Source organism: Phascolarctos cinereus, unplaced genomic scaffold (genome assembly GCF_003287225.1).
Source record: "Phascolarctos cinereus isolate Bilbo 61053 unplaced genomic scaffold, phaCin_HiC Scaffold_2;HRSCAF=192, whole genome shotgun sequence".
Taxonomy (NCBI): domain Eukaryota; kingdom Metazoa; phylum Chordata; class Mammalia; order Diprotodontia; family Phascolarctidae; genus Phascolarctos; species Phascolarctos cinereus.
In genome coordinates this window covers 257824096-257839513 of record NW_027555625.1, presented here as the reverse complement: position 1 = coordinate 257839513, position 15418 = coordinate 257824096, and the positions used below count along the sequence as shown (strand labels likewise).

Sequence of the window (15418 nt, the reverse complement as noted above, 5' to 3'; positions counted from 1 at the left end):
AAAGAAACTTAAATCAAGTCTTTTTTTATCACTCATATAATAAATAACAATCAAAAGAAGAGTGACCATAAAACTAAAATAGTTTTTGAAGACTTTGTGTGCTATTCTAAACCCATTCATGTTATATTTTAAAATAATTTTAAAGGGAAAACCATGAATCAGGAAGACCTAACAGTCATTCATGTTTAGTTAAGATTTCTCCAGAGAAACCTTATAAGCTATGAGGTGAATGACATGCATATACCAAGTTGAATATTTGATGAACAGTGTAACTGATGTAGTACTAAAACATGGGCATTATGAACAAATGAAACCATAATTCTAATTTTAAAATGAATAAGTATAATTTAAAATGACCAAGCCAAACAATGATATTTAAATCCTGGGGTACTTCTCCCTAGTTACCCCTTTGTGTGCAGTACACTGAATAGTATTCTAGTATCTAAAAGCGTGAAGGGGCCTTCCAGAGGGCATTAGACTCTCAGAAAAATCTATTTTCACATTTCTATAAAAATGTGTAGTAGATTTTAAAAGCACATGTTTATTTACTGATATACAGGTTTTATCAGTCACATATCACATATATACTACAAAATAAAATGGGTGTTTGGCTTTGACATGCTATGCAAAGTGTATTGGTTTTACTGAAAATGTTTGTCTTTTTCTACATGACTAGCCCTTTTGGATGAGCCAGCCAACAAGTATTTATCTAGGATGCCATATATATACTGCAGGTAGTCAAGCCATTGTTGTGCTTGCAGGTTTTGAAGATAATCCCCAAGTGGTTTTGCAGATTATGAGACGGTACCTTGAGACATTTTTTGGATGTAGAGAATGTGCTCAGCATTTTGAAGAAATGGCTAAAGAATCCATGGACTCAGTGAAAACTCTGGATGAAGCAGTTCTCTGGTTATGGAAGACACACAACATAGTGAATAACATGCTGGCAGGTATGACAAAAACAACTTTTAGTGAAAACCTTCTGACCCTTTATAGACTAGGGCAATGACTAGTTAACTAGGCCTACCCACCTAGTGTGGCCAAGAGGGAATCACTTTCGAGGTGAGAAGTTGAAAAAGAGTGTCTTTCACTAACCCTGTAGTAGCCAACTTTGTAAATCACTTGTTGACTAGATGGAATTTTGATTGTCTTTGGTCTGTGGTCTAGTACCACAGTTGTCACATACAAAAGAGCTTCCTGTCAGCATGCTCCACAGTACCCAATACTAAAGGACACATGGTCTTCAATTAGCAAATATGCACCTTTGCTCTCTCCCCTTCTAACCCAGCTCCCCCCTTCCACCATTGTCATGAAAGGAAAAACAAAATTTTTGTTATGAACATATATTGTCAAGCAAAACAAATTTCTACATTGGCCATGTCCAAAAAATATATGTCTCATTCTGCAGTCTGAGTCTTTCACCTCTCTCACTGGAGGTGATAGCATATTTTGTTATTAGTCCTCTGAAATGGATTCATGATTCTTTCAAAATTGTGTTCAAAGATATCACCAGAGGGATATCTTTGTATAAATTGTTCTCCTATTTCTGTTCACTTTAATCTCTATCAGTTCATATAAGTCTTCCCAGGTTTCTCTGAACCCATCCCCTTCACCATTTCTTACAACACAATAGTATTCCGTCACATTTACATATCATAATTTGTTCAGCCATTCCCCAGTTTATTGGCACCCCCCTCAGATTCCCATACTTTGCCACCTCAAAAAGAACTATAAATATTTCTGTATATCCTTAGTGGGCTAATCCAGGGCAGAATCTGATTGCTGCTCCCTCTAGTCTGACCTCTGCAAGCTCCTGACCTGGGTTTCAGTCTGAGCAACAGTGGACTGCAGGTGGACTTAGCATCTGTCATCCAGGAAGCAGGGAAGCTCTGCTGATTCAGAGTGACAGAACTTTTAGGCTTCTCTTTGGTTAGGGATTCTTGTCCTGGTTATTTTTCTGCAGACTTCAGATGGGGGCCAAATCTGGAACTGATACTCCTGCTTTGTTCCTGGGGTCTGAGCCACACTGCTGTTGTTTCCTTCTGAACTTGTTCCTCTTTCCTCACACCATGTAGGGCCTATGACTGCTGGGGGGTGGATCCAGGGCAGACTAATGAGGGAACCTGTGCCCACTCTCCTTTATAGTGGTGACTGCTAAATCATGTGTGATCCTGAATGTGACTACCCAATATTTGAATTCTTTCTGTTAGTAGAATTTTTTCTTTTTACCTGGAAGCTCTGGATTCTGGCTATTATGTTCCTGAGATTTTTCATTTTGGAGTTTCAGGAGATAGATTCTGATAGATTCCTTCTCTAATGGGTAGGGAACCTGTGGCCTCGAGACTGTAGATTCTCCACTTCTGTAAGAGATCTGGATGCTTCCTTTTAATATTTCTTGAGATAAAATGGCTAGGTTTTGGTCACGATATTGGGTGTATCCAATATTATATTGAACTTTGAGTTCAGTTATATTGGGTGTATCCAGTATTATTGGGTATATCCAATATCCAATATACCCATATTGAGTAGTCCCATAATCCTTAAATTTTTTCTCCCTGATCAGTTTTCTAGTTGTTTTTGTTATGAGATACATTATATTTTCTTCTGTTTTGTTGTCTCATGGGACCCTGGTATGAGTCTGAGGTTGCCGGACCCTTTCTTGCCATGATTCACAGCCTCCTCTGCTATTCTGCCATCTTGGCTCCCAATCCCACATTATTTTACTGGTAGAGCCTCCAGGGAATAAATTTGCATCAACAAACTGAGAAGCATAAAAAATAGGATGACTTAAGCTTCTCAGACCAATTGTTTTGGGGCAGATAAAAATGGCCTATACTGGGAGTCAGGAGAGCTGGGTTTTTGTCCTGGCTGCACCACTAATTGAGTATGGGAACTTGGGTAAGTCACTTCTCTTTGGGCATTCCTTTCTTCATCTGCCAAATGAGAGATTAAATTCTAGATAATCTCTAAGGTCTATTCCAACTCTGAAATTGTATGATCCTTTAAATATGCACAAGTTGAATGTATCCAGAGAAGAATTATTTTAAATGAATTTTATTAGACTGAGAGCCCTTCAGTCTTGTCATTTAGTGAAAAAGTTAGAAATCGTAGGATCATTTGATACGAATCTAATGAAACTAGGTTTGCAATTTTAGATCCCATATGGCCACTTGGCTCCCTGGCAGGAAAGTTTCTATTCTGAAACCCTAGGGTACCACTTTTAATCCCATCAAGCCTTCTCCTAAATACAAGTCCTTGGTCACAAAAGGAGACCATGTGGGAGAGTATTGTTAAGCCAAGGTAGTTCATCCCCACTAATAGGAATCTGGGTTAAAATTTACATTCTGCTGACAATGGGGTTCTGGTATCCCTCCTCATGTAGAAGGGATAGCACAATAAGGCAAACTTTATTCATACTAAGATATGGAATAAGACATCTTTAGTGTAAGCTTCTAGAAGAGAGGTTTTCCATTTCTGGCCAAACCAAGTATTGTTCTTAGAAATGTAAGCTTGGTTCTCTGCTTGGTACCATGTCTGAATTGCCCCCAGACAACAGCAGCAGTGCTAACTTTAGGCAGAAGCAACTTTGGAGTATATTCATCAGAGATGCATCACTAACCTTGTCCAAAACTAAGTAAGAATGTAGGTCCCCTGGTAGATAGATGTCTTTTCCAGTAGCCAAGTATATCTCTGAGCAAATATGAAGCTGATTTAACATGAATAATTTTCAAAGATCATATTAAAGTTTTCTTTCATACATAGAGCCCATTAAAGCAGTGGTATTCAGAAAGTATTACTAATTGAACAAACAGGATGCATATTCTTGAAGTTAACATTTAAACTACTTCTAAATCAATATGTGATTAAAATTAGGCTTAAAATAATTCCACTGGCAAATAAATCTTCATAGAAGATGGATGGAAAACAACACTAAAATACTGGCTTTTATTTAATCCATTGTATTACAAAAAACATAAGTAAAGCACTAAAGAAAATTGGTTTCTGTTTGCACTTAATACCTGGATCAGGATATGTAGCATTAGTTACAATTTACATATGTAATACTGTTTTGTTCACTGTCAGCAGCAGTTTAAAGAAGCTGTCCCTATGACTCTAACAATTATTCCTGAATGTTTTTTCAATACTTGGGGATTGTCTTCACTGATTTCAAAGAGTACTGAAAAGTTCTCAGGGAAAAAATAACTGTAACTTACTTTCTAAAAAATAAATCTCTGTCCATCAGCATTGTGATGAAATGTGTCAGAATGTCCATGAGATTAAAGAAGCAGCAATAAATTGCAAAGAAAGGGGCAGAGAATCACTGAACTAATAAAAATATCTAATGAAAACATACTTTGTAATTTAGCTGCAAATAATCAGCGTTTTAATAATTTTTTATTGAGCACCTTTTATGTGTGACACATCGTACAGGCTTGTATCTAGCACTTGTTTTTAAAATGCTACTTGATTTACTCCTGGTTAAAAAAAAAAGATAGACTTGATTTGATGATTTCTGTACATTTTTTGTTCCTTTTTCTCTTCCTGTAGGCCAGCCAAGTGAAGATCCCAAATTTCCAAAGGTTCAGTGGCCAACACCAGAACTCTGCCCAGGCTGCCATGAGGAAATTAAGGGCCTGGACAGCTGGAATGAAGTACAAGTTCTAACATTCTTAAAGCATCATTATGGCACCAAAAATATCTTAAATAAGTATGCTGAAGACCAGGATGAGCCTAATGAAATCATATTAGAGACCAAACAGGAGTCAAAAGTAAATGTTATCCTGAAGAATCCAAATGGAAAACAAGAGCTGAACCTGGATCTGCCAAATGTTTTGGACCCCGAATCTCATATTTTAGATAAATTAAATAATAGACCTGACAGAGATAAAATTGAACATCCATATGAATCTAAGATTCATATAGAGGCCAAACAGTCTGGGTCTTTCTTAGGGACTGGCTTTTCCAACATTGACATGAGCCTGTGTGTTCTACTATATGTTGCATCATCCGTCTTTTTAATGATAATGTATTTTTTCTCCCGAATGAGGTCCAAATGGTGGAAAGTAAAGTATTATCGCTCACCAGTATAAAACATTTTTTAAAAATTATTATTGTTGATAAATCAGAGACAAAGTTTCTTTGTAAATGGCAAATTGTCAGCACCAGATGCAGCTTTAATATTTATGATCAGGGATTTTATGCCATAGTAGAATTGGGTTTCAAACTACATTTTCCTCGTTCTGTATTCAATCACCCATTATATGAATGTCCTGTCATGCAAAGAAAAAGTATTGGGCCTTTCCATGGCATTACTTGTATATTTCATAGCATTGAATATTTGCATCTTTTATGGATCTATAGCATAAAGAACTATTCTTCTTTATTCACTCTTCCACATTTTAAAAAGAAAAAAAATTAATGCTATCCCATATATTAAAAATATTTCCCATTAAGGTTTTACATCCTAAATTTTCTAAACAGTATGTCTCTTTGTTGCTCATTTGCCAAAACTGTTTTTATATTTGGAGAAGCACATATTGATATTTTCAGTGGTAACAGTCAAGCATTTTTGGTCCATTTTATGGTACAGGCTGCATCTTGGAAGGAGAAGGCTTTCAGGGTAGATGTTCATCTTTCTGGATGCTGAAAATCACCTTCTAAGATGACATTTCCTCGAAGTTTTGGGTAATCTGATTATACTTTGTGGTTTTTGCCCCCTGGGCTGTTCCCACATGAACTAGAGGGAACTGTCACTAGAGATAGAGCAGAAAACCTGAAAAACAAACAAGATCATGTTTATATCGGTGTTTCCTCAGAGCCAGTGATTCTTGGGGAAGCAGAAGAAAAGCTCTCAGTTATTTCTATGCTTTGAAGGTTGCTGATAGCAGTTCTGTCTGTAAGTTATCTGAGTTGGTGGTGATTTTTTCATTTAATGAATTTCAAGTAAATACACACCTAACAAATTAGTTTGGTGAAAAAACAAAACTATTTCTTCATTCTTTGAGGTTAAATTATTTGGGTCAGGAGAAATAGATCTTTAAAGACATGACTCTGAGTGGGTTTTTTTTTCCCAACCTGTTCATAAGAAATATGTGAGCAAGTGAATGCTTTTAAGGTCTCTCCATCCTGTGATTGTCCTCTTTGTGTGAGTGGATTCGAGTCTTGCCTGGATTCTGCTCATGTTCAGTAATAATGTTAATGGAATAAAGAGTTATTATTACAGTGTCACTGTGATTTGGACCATTGCGGTGTTTCTGTTACAGAGTCAGGGTAGAGCCAGGAGACTTGACAGAAGTGTGCTTTAAAATAGAAGTTAGAAGACCAGATCTTTGCCAAGGAGATGGAAACCAGGCAAGTTGCCATATCCATCTTTTAATAATTAAATAAAAAATCTACTTAAGTTTATGCCAGCATTAAATTATTAAATTAGCTTTTATTAGATGTTGCTCTTATTCTCTAACATCTTTTTAAGCACTGTGATGAAATGACCTTTCTCTTATTTTGGGTGGAAATTTCCTGATTTATCATTGTGTATGTAAAGTGCTGGAATATTGCAGCACAATATATGGACTTCTAGAAAAGGACTACTCCTGTAGTGGGAAAGAGTGGGAACTCATTTGAATATTATCGATCTTGGCCAAAAGGCCAAGAAGCAATCATTTTAATATTATTCGTTACTTTGAGAACATAGTGAAAGTGGAGCTAGTAGTTAGGTTTGGAAAGGTGAGATATGTTCATTGGATCTTATTGGCTGCCAATCTTTGCTGCCCTTTAAATAGACCAGGAGAGAGCAGATCATTCTTACAGGACACCCTCTACTACTGAAACTTGAAGGGCATTCAAGAGGAAACCCAGTTCTGTGGCTCAAAAAGACAGCCAGTCTGTTCTGAACGCTAAAGATAAAACTGTACTAAGGACTGGATTCCAAGATTCTTAACTGGTGTAGCCATTTAGAGCCTGTGGACTATGTTAGGGCCTATGTTAGGCTGAGGTGATCATAGTAAATGGACTGAATTTCACCTCAAAGGAGAGAAGCAGCCTTGTATATGTTTAGGGAGTATACTAGGCTGGTGACCTCCAACAGAGATGGATAAGGAATAGAAATTAGAGTCTAGATGTAAAACTGGAAGACCATCTCTAAGTCACTAGAAACATGACTGCGTTGTCTTGTATCACTTTTAAGCGTTACCTTTTTCTCTTAATTTGATAATAATTATTCCTAACCACCTTTTTCTCACTTGGATTAAGGGAAGGAAAGCTTGCTAGTAGCAAAGGAGGGTCAGTTAGACCAGTAGGGATTTCTTAAAGTTTAGGATTGGACTGGTGATAGTGGAAGAGAGAAAAAAGGAAGAAAACCATTGAGGCAGAGACTTTGGGATTATGAAATTAAAAACTAGTGATTCCCTAGCCTCACAGGGATTTTTTCTGTCAGCACCTATCCTTTTCTAATGTTGAGTCAGAGGAAAATAATTTCAAAAGAATAATACTTTCAGAAGTTATATATAGGGTGTTGAAAAATAATGGGGAAAGAAGATGGACTACAAGATCTATAAGGTCCCTTTCAGTTCTGAGGTTGCATAAATATAGTAGTTATTCAAATCCTTGTGTATTTAAAAGTTTTAAGTTTTTTATCCCTTTTGAAATCAAACTATATCACAAATTAAACTACACTTTAATATCTGATTTCATGATATCCCCATCTCCACCTTTGCCAAAATTCTGCCTGTTTTTGGTATTTTATTTTTAACAGGAATATAGCATTAGGATTTTGAAGGCAGAGTGGCATTCTTGGGGAAAACTAATGTTTTCTGTGAAGTGTGGAACGGATACCCAAAGGAAAATTTCTGGAGTGGTTTAGAAGACCTTTGTATCTTTTGATTTGTCACAAAAGCTTTATCTGGAGACATGTTTGTATGGATTTTTTTGAGTGCTTTTGGAAGGCAGTGCTTTTTTCTTCTGCTTTTGTTATTTTTTTTTTATAAGATAACTGGCCAAAGGACAGCCTTTTGGTGTTTACAAGACCATTTTTATGTTGATTTCATTGTTAAAACTTCAGGGCAGTGGACAGTTTTAGTAAAAAAGAAAAACTTCAACAAGACATTTCTTTGCACAAATATTACCAACTTTTGCTTTATGGTTTTGTTTATTACTAGATTATAAAGATTTGTTTGAAAAAGAAAGCAAGAAGCTAAAGAACTCCAGTTCTCTTATTAGAGGGTATAATATGAATTTCATCCATTCCTCTGTCATTGGAGGACAGGCTTTGAGTGATCTTGATTTATTTCTATTGCTTATCAGATTGGGTCTTCCAAGCTTTATGTTTCTCGGTTCCATAATGGGAGGTTCCAAATTGTTGGAGTATGTAAGGGTCAAGTATTAAGTTTGGAGAGGGAAGAAATGGGTAAATATAAAATGTACAAAGTCAAATATTCTTAGTCCAAAAATTGTTTTCTGGTTCATGCTTTAAATTCCCTTTCCTTAAAGTAGCTTCCTTTTAAATGATCTTAATTATTATTGCCACCCAATAATAGGGCTTTTTAAAAGTTACTTTGCTAAAAGCCCTTAGAATTCGAAGTGAGCATTTAAATTTCATAGCATCATATTGTAAAGTTACAGCGGTTTGTGGGATAGTTTTGTGTCCTTTTGAGAGGTGATGACAAAAAAGTTTCACCACAGACCAATAAATGTGAAATTCACATTTAGGGAGGGGACCAGGGAGCCAAATTATTTCTTTTCTCCAGTGTCTGTGATGGGAGGAGTTACTGTGCCAAGAGAACCAAAAATATTTTCTCAATTCATTTTAAACTACAAATGGTATGCTACAGATGATGCTCATGTTTGAAATTGATATTTGTATTTTTTTAAATTGCTAAGGTGTATTTTCTAAGTCTAGAGATAGCATAAAAAGTTGTTGAAAGCTAATAAATATGTTTCATTAATTTAAATGATTATTTATTTTTTAATGGAAGGATTTTGATGAAAAGCCAATGGATAAAGTATTGATGTTATTTCTCTCAACACAGAAAAGGCCCATTTTGTATTGAATTGGCTGGCTCTACTGTATACATTTTTGAAATAAAGAAATCTGACATTTTAGAGAGTTGTTATTGCTATTTTAAAAAGTGAAATCAGCTTCAATAATGAGTACACAATTTTTATTCTTGTTTCAAACCTCTCTTCCAAACACCCTTTTGGGCCAGCAGCCATCCTAAATTCTGAAATTCATTCTCCTTCATCATGAATGTACCTTAAAATATGTCTTGAAGATCTACCTTCTTTTGAAGACTCTTTGGGTTATCAGATTAAAACTGGATTTCATTTGCTCGGGACTGAACTCTTGTAAGAGAGTTACAATACAATGTAGCTATACCTCATTTTATATAATATTTATTTTCTTAGAAGTTTATTTTAAATTGAATCATATTTTAAGTGCACTAGGGACTTGCTATTTAAAAGGAAACCTATAGTCAATCCTCTTAATGTGACAAATTTGCGTTCACCCCTCACAAAAATTAATAGTTCTGAATTTTTTTAAATATTGAATTTCCCTAAAGTAAGCCACACCTTGTATTTAAGACTAGTCCTAGATTTCCCCACCCCAATACATTAATGATCAAGTGGATCCATTTCCATTCAACAAATTTTGGGTAAAGTCCAAAGCATGTACCAGAGAGAAAGATTTTCTCTTCTGACTGTTAGATATAGCGTAACAGAATGTAAGCTCCTTGAGGGCAGGCCCTGTCATTTTTTGGGGGGGGAAATTCTTCATACCCACAGCACTTTGTATAGTGCCTTACATATTGATTAATGTTTGAATTTAATCTTTCAGTATTCTGTAAATTGCACATGCAGTTGAACTTCTTGCTAATGTAGGGATGGATAATCAAAAAATAATTTGGTTTTAGTTTTGGAATTTATTCTATCACTTTTTACTGTGGAGTTGCTTTTTGTCTTATGTTTAAAGAAGCTAATATAAAAATGCATTTGCCCTCTGTGGACTAGTAGTGGCAAAACAGACTGAAAGAGGGATGATCTTAGAAGGGAGTAAACATTTTTCATTAATGAACTATTTTTAGATAATTATAACCTGACTAATAAAGGCATAATGGTGTAGTGGAAAAAGCACTGGCTCTACAGTCAAATGACCAGGGTGCAGATCCTGACTTTTACAGGATCTACAGATCCTCAGCTTGAGCAAATCACTTAATAGCCATAGACCGAGCTATGTCCAAAATCCTTTCCAATTCTAGATTTAAAGGGGCAAAGGAAGATGAGAGTAAAAGTGAGGGAGAGTGAAGATGAGCAGGGAAGTTTCCTCAAATAAAATTATGAGATTGGCATCTATCAGGGAGTACCAACGTGATAGAGACTGGACCTATAATAGTGCAGGATATGGTGAAGAACTTCCTCTACCAGTGTAGATTTGCTCCTTCTCTGCAATTTACAGCTTCCTGGGTCACTGAGGGGTTTTGACTTGCCCAGAGTCGCACAGTATTTGGAGTGAGACTTGAACCAAGGTCATCCACTATTCCATCCATGCTGCCTCTCTGTACTAACAGAAAATTACAGTTCTGAACTAAAAAATGATCATGGAGTCTGAGCCCTGAGCAGCACAGGACTCTTGCAAAGATAACTGAAAGCTTTCTTTCCACAGGAGAAATATTATGTCCAGCAGTCCCTTTGCTAAAATAATTTCACAGTTACAGCTGAATAGAAATCATCCAGTCCAATCACCTCATTTTACAAATGTGAAAAATAAGACCTAGAGAGAGGCAGTGACTTGTCCAAGGAAATTCTTTCAATAAGTGGTGGGTTTGAGACTAACACTCAAATCTTGTTACCAGCCCAGTTTTCTTTCTGCTAGACTTTGCAGACTTTCTGTTTGGGGTCCTTATCCTCCAGTTTCCTTTGACTTATTTCCCTTCCTCAGCTGAGGAAACTTAGTTCCCTGGAAGAAAGAAGCAAAGAGCCTTTGGTCTTTGGAACCTAAGGGACTTATTAAAATGGGGGGAAGGAATCCAGGGATGAATATTCCACCAGACCTTTTCTTCCTGGATAAGACTTGGTGTGGGAGGATAATGTGTGAATTTGTTAGCTAAGAGGCAACATTTGTGGGTGGTAAGTGGAAAAAGCTATTGACATAGAAGAGGCCTGGGTTCAAGTTCCACCTCCAACATTTATTTGATGTCTGATCTTGAGCATTACCTCTCAACCTGTTTCCTCACTGGTAAAATTGGAATAGAGGCAGTTAGGCGGCACAGTGGGTAGAGTGCTAGGTCTAGAGTCAGGAAGACTCGTGTTTTTGAGTTCAAATCTGGCCTCAGACACGTGACCCTGGGCAGGTCATTTAGCCCTGTTTGCTTCAGTTTCCTCATCTGTAAAATGAACTGGAGAAGGAAATGGCAAGCTACTCCAGTATCTTTGCCAAGAAAACCCCAAATGGGGTCACGAAGAGTTGGGACATGACTGAACAATAACAAAATTGGAGTAATAATGCTTGTATCTACTTCACAGGACTTGTTCTGGTCAGATGAGTTAATGCACTGTTAAGTGTTTTGTTAACCCCTAAGGTTAAAGAATGGCAGAGGTATGTGTTTGAGGGAGGGGAAATCTAGCAAGTATTATGCTATAAATACTACATATGAATAATTCTCAGTGCCATACTTTTCCAGAATCTTGCCTTTGGAGAGAAGGGAGAGATTATTTGAGATAGTTATGGTTCCTCTCACAGGTTAGAGGAATTCTCTATCTCCCCAGCTTCTATAGTAACCTGATATGAGATTTATATAAATCCTACCTGAAACCTTTTTGTTTGTTAATAATTTTTTAAAAAATAATGATTAGAGCAAAACAGTCCTTTTCCAACTAGGTAATTCCTGTGCATATATCAAAACCATCTAGGACTCTGAAATATATAATGAGATAGCCTTGTTTGACAACCCTCTTTAATTTTAGTTCTAAATTGTCTCCCTCCCTCCAGTCTCACCCCTGCCCGTTGAGAAGCCAAGCAATTTGATATTTATTGTACATGTGAAGTCTTGCAAAACATTTCCATATTAACCATGTTTGGGGAAAAAAAGGTAAAGTATACATATACACATATATATGGTTCAATTTGCACTCGGAGTTCATCATCTCTTTAGAAATGGTTAGCATTTTTTTTTAGCCATGAGTCCTGTAGAATTGTCTTGGAACATTTTATTGGTCAAAGTAACTAAGTCTTTCACAGTTGATCATCATTACAACATTGCTGTTATTGTGCACAATGATCTCCTGGTTCTGCTCACTTCACTCTTCATCAGTTTATATAGATCTTCCTGGGTTTTTTTTCTTCTGAAACCATCCTGCTTGTTAGTTTATTCTATCACAATCATATACCATAACTTGTTCAACTATTCCGCAAATGATGAACATCCCCTTAATTTCCAATTCTTTGTCATCATAAAAAGAGCTGCTATGAAAATTTTTGTACATGTAGATGCTTTTCCTTTTTCTTTGATCTCTTTGAGGAATAGACCTAGTAGTGATATTGCTGGGTCAAAGGGTATACGTAGTTTTATAGCCCTTTGGTCATGATTCCAAATTGTTCTCCAGAATGATCAGACCAGTTCACAACTCCACTAGCAGTGTAGTAGTGTACCTATTTTTCCACATCCCCTCCAGCATTTGTCATTTTCCTTTTCTGTCATATTAGCCAAATCTGATAGGTGTGAGGTGGTACCTAAGAGTAGTTTTAATGTGTATTTCTCTAATCAATAGTGATTTAGAGAATTTTTTATATGACTATAGATAGCTTTGATTACTTCTGAAAACTTCACATCCTGTGTCCATTTATCAATTGGGGAATGGCTCTTATTTTTATAAATTTGGCTCAGTTCCCTATATATATGAAAAATGAGGTCTTTGTCTGAGAAACTTGATGTAAATTTTTTTTACTTCATTGTCTATGGTACCTTTTAGCAAAATGTAGTTTCACTTGATTACCTCTTTTTAATTAGGTGTGTTTTTGCTTTTGCTTTGGATTGAGCACTGGACTTGGAGTTAGGAAGACCTGGATTTGAATCTTGCTTCTGGCAATTGCTATCTCTATGACCCTAGACAAGTCATTTAACTGCTTTGGGCCTCAGTTCCCTTAACTGTAAAAAGAGATATTTGGATTCAACTACTTCAAAGATCCCTTCTAGCTCTGAATTTATGATCCTATGATTTCTTACAGGAAGGACTGCAACTAGGTGTAGGTGACCAAGTGTGGTTTAGAGAAAAGTGGGAGTTAGATATGAGTTGAGAATCCTGGGCTCAAATTCTGCCTGTGACACTAAAGTAGCTCTGCAGTCATGGGCAAATAACTTGCAGGAGGCAGCGTGGCATAGTGGATAGGTCATGGTTAGAAAGATCTGGGTTCACATTCTTCCTCAAATGTGCTAGCTGTGAGACCCTGGGCAAGTTACTTTACATGGCAGTTAAGTTTCCTTATCTACAAAATAAGGTTGTTAAACAAGATGCCTCTTAGGTCACTTCCAGCTCTATATCTGTGATCTATGACCTTTCTGTGCTGTAATTTTATTACCTATGGGTATGATAGTATAATATAATAGGGATGGTGATATCTGTATTACCTTCTTCATAGAGTTGGGAGGAAAATGCTTTAAATTTATGTGAGTATAAGCTATTAAGCAAGAAATGCTGCCTTCTAGGGACATTTTAAACTTTACTTTTTTTGTTTTAATACATGTTTTTATGCTGGAAAATTCCACTATTTTTGTCCCTTAGGTGTTTATCAAGGCAGATAGATGGCAAGGTGAAGAGAGTTCAGGACCTGGAGTCAGGAAGACTCATCATCTTCTTGAGTTCAAATCTGACCTCAGACACCGCTGTGTGATCCTGGGCAAGTCACTTAAACCCGTTTGCCTCAGTTTCTCCATGTGTAAAATGAGCTGGAGAAGGAAATGGCAAACCACTCCAGTATCTTTGCCAAGAAAACCCCAAATAGGGTTACGAAGAGTCCAGCACTACTGAATTGACTGAATAACAAGGCATTTATCTTGTGAGTGTAAAGTTGTATGTATTACAGTGAAGCCCCCAGTGGGAAGGGAAGGATTTCAGAAAGGTGCACAATACCTTGTAGGGTCCTTTGTGCAAATGATTCAGCAAATGTACATCTGCTCACTAGTGTTGTTTGCTTTCACTTTATTTTATCGTTGTGTGAGTTGCTGTTTTACTCCTTCCCACCCTATCCTTCCAGACTTTGGTCCTTGAGCGCAGGGCTTAACTATCACTTAATCGTCATATAAAATTCCATTAGGTTGCACAGTCCCTGCAGGTTTTAAAAGGGTAAGAATGGAGAAGGAAAGAAAATGGGGAGAGGGGAGAAAGAGAAAGGAGGGGGAGAGGAAAAAGAAGAAAAAGGAGGGGGGAGGAGGAAGAATTTTCTGAATAAGGCACTATTAAGCCCAGTCTAAGCCTATCCGCAGTCTAGCTTTAATCTCTCTCAAGGCCCTCCTAAACAACATTATATGTGGGTCACTCCATGGCTCCAGGCACTTTCATTAGCTCTCCTCGAAGGAGAGGGGAAAGCAACAAAGTGATGGAGCAGTCACGACCTCCTTAACCTTTATACTTTGTAAGACCGGACTCAGCATAATGAACCAGTTTGGGCGCCTGACTTGCCTTGGAGAGGGGTGGTGGCTTCTTCCTGTCCCACTGGAGTTCCTTGCCGAACCCGTGGAAAGTAGTGGAGAGCTTTGTTAACGCTTGGGATCCTCAAGTCAGGGAAGGTCTCCGTCTCGTTAGTCAGGGAGTGAGGTTAGGAGTGTATTTCTCAGTATAGCAGTGGCGGCTCTTTAAGCCACTGGAAGGCTAGGCTGACAAAGGAAGAGAGGTTGCAGTGAGGTTCTGCGGGAGGGTGCGAGGTCCAGAAGTGAAAAAGAGACAGAGATGTTCCCTTTTTCGACTGATCAAGAAGACTGAACCTAAGCACAAAATGACCACGCTTGGGATCCTAGAGCTCAACTCCTGGTCGGGGAAGTGGGCTAGGAGATTCTCTACCTCGCCCTGAGCCAGTTCGGAATGTAGTTTGCAGTCTCTTTCTTTATTGGTGAAATTTCATAAACTGCTTGGGGGTGATTTCTTCTTCCACCGCAGTGGGGGCCCGAGCTCAGTGTAAGCGGGAAGCACACTATCTAAAATAAAAGGGTAAGGCAACAGGATAACTAGCATTTATGCAGCGCTTAAAGGTTTGTAAAATGCTTTGCACATATTACCTCATTTACTCTTCACAACAATCCTGCAAGGTATGTTTTATTATTATAGATGCTATTATACTCTTTGAGATCTTGGCCATTTTGCAGATGAGGAAACTAAGATTGAAAGAGGTTAAATAACTTGCCCGGGCTCACACAGCTAATAAGCATCTGAGGCG

At 37.4% G+C, this 15418-nt stretch overlaps 1 protein-coding gene across 2 annotated transcripts in view; it reads left to right on the top strand.

Annotated features, from left to right (window-relative positions):
* The window catches only part of QSOX2 (quiescin sulfhydryl oxidase 2), a 67393-nt gene extending 58297 nt beyond the window's left edge, over positions 1–9096 (top strand). For both annotated transcript variants that reach the window (XM_020981880.2, XM_020981879.2), the window contains exons 11-12: positions 762–950; positions 4549–9096. In XM_020981880.2, coding sequence (XP_020837539.1) covers positions 762–950; positions 4549–5090 — 731 coding nt within the window. In that variant the 3' untranslated portion in view covers positions 5091–9096. The remainder of the gene's footprint in view (positions 1–761; positions 951–4548) is intronic.
* The last annotated feature ends 6322 nt before the right edge of the window (positions 9097–15418 follow it).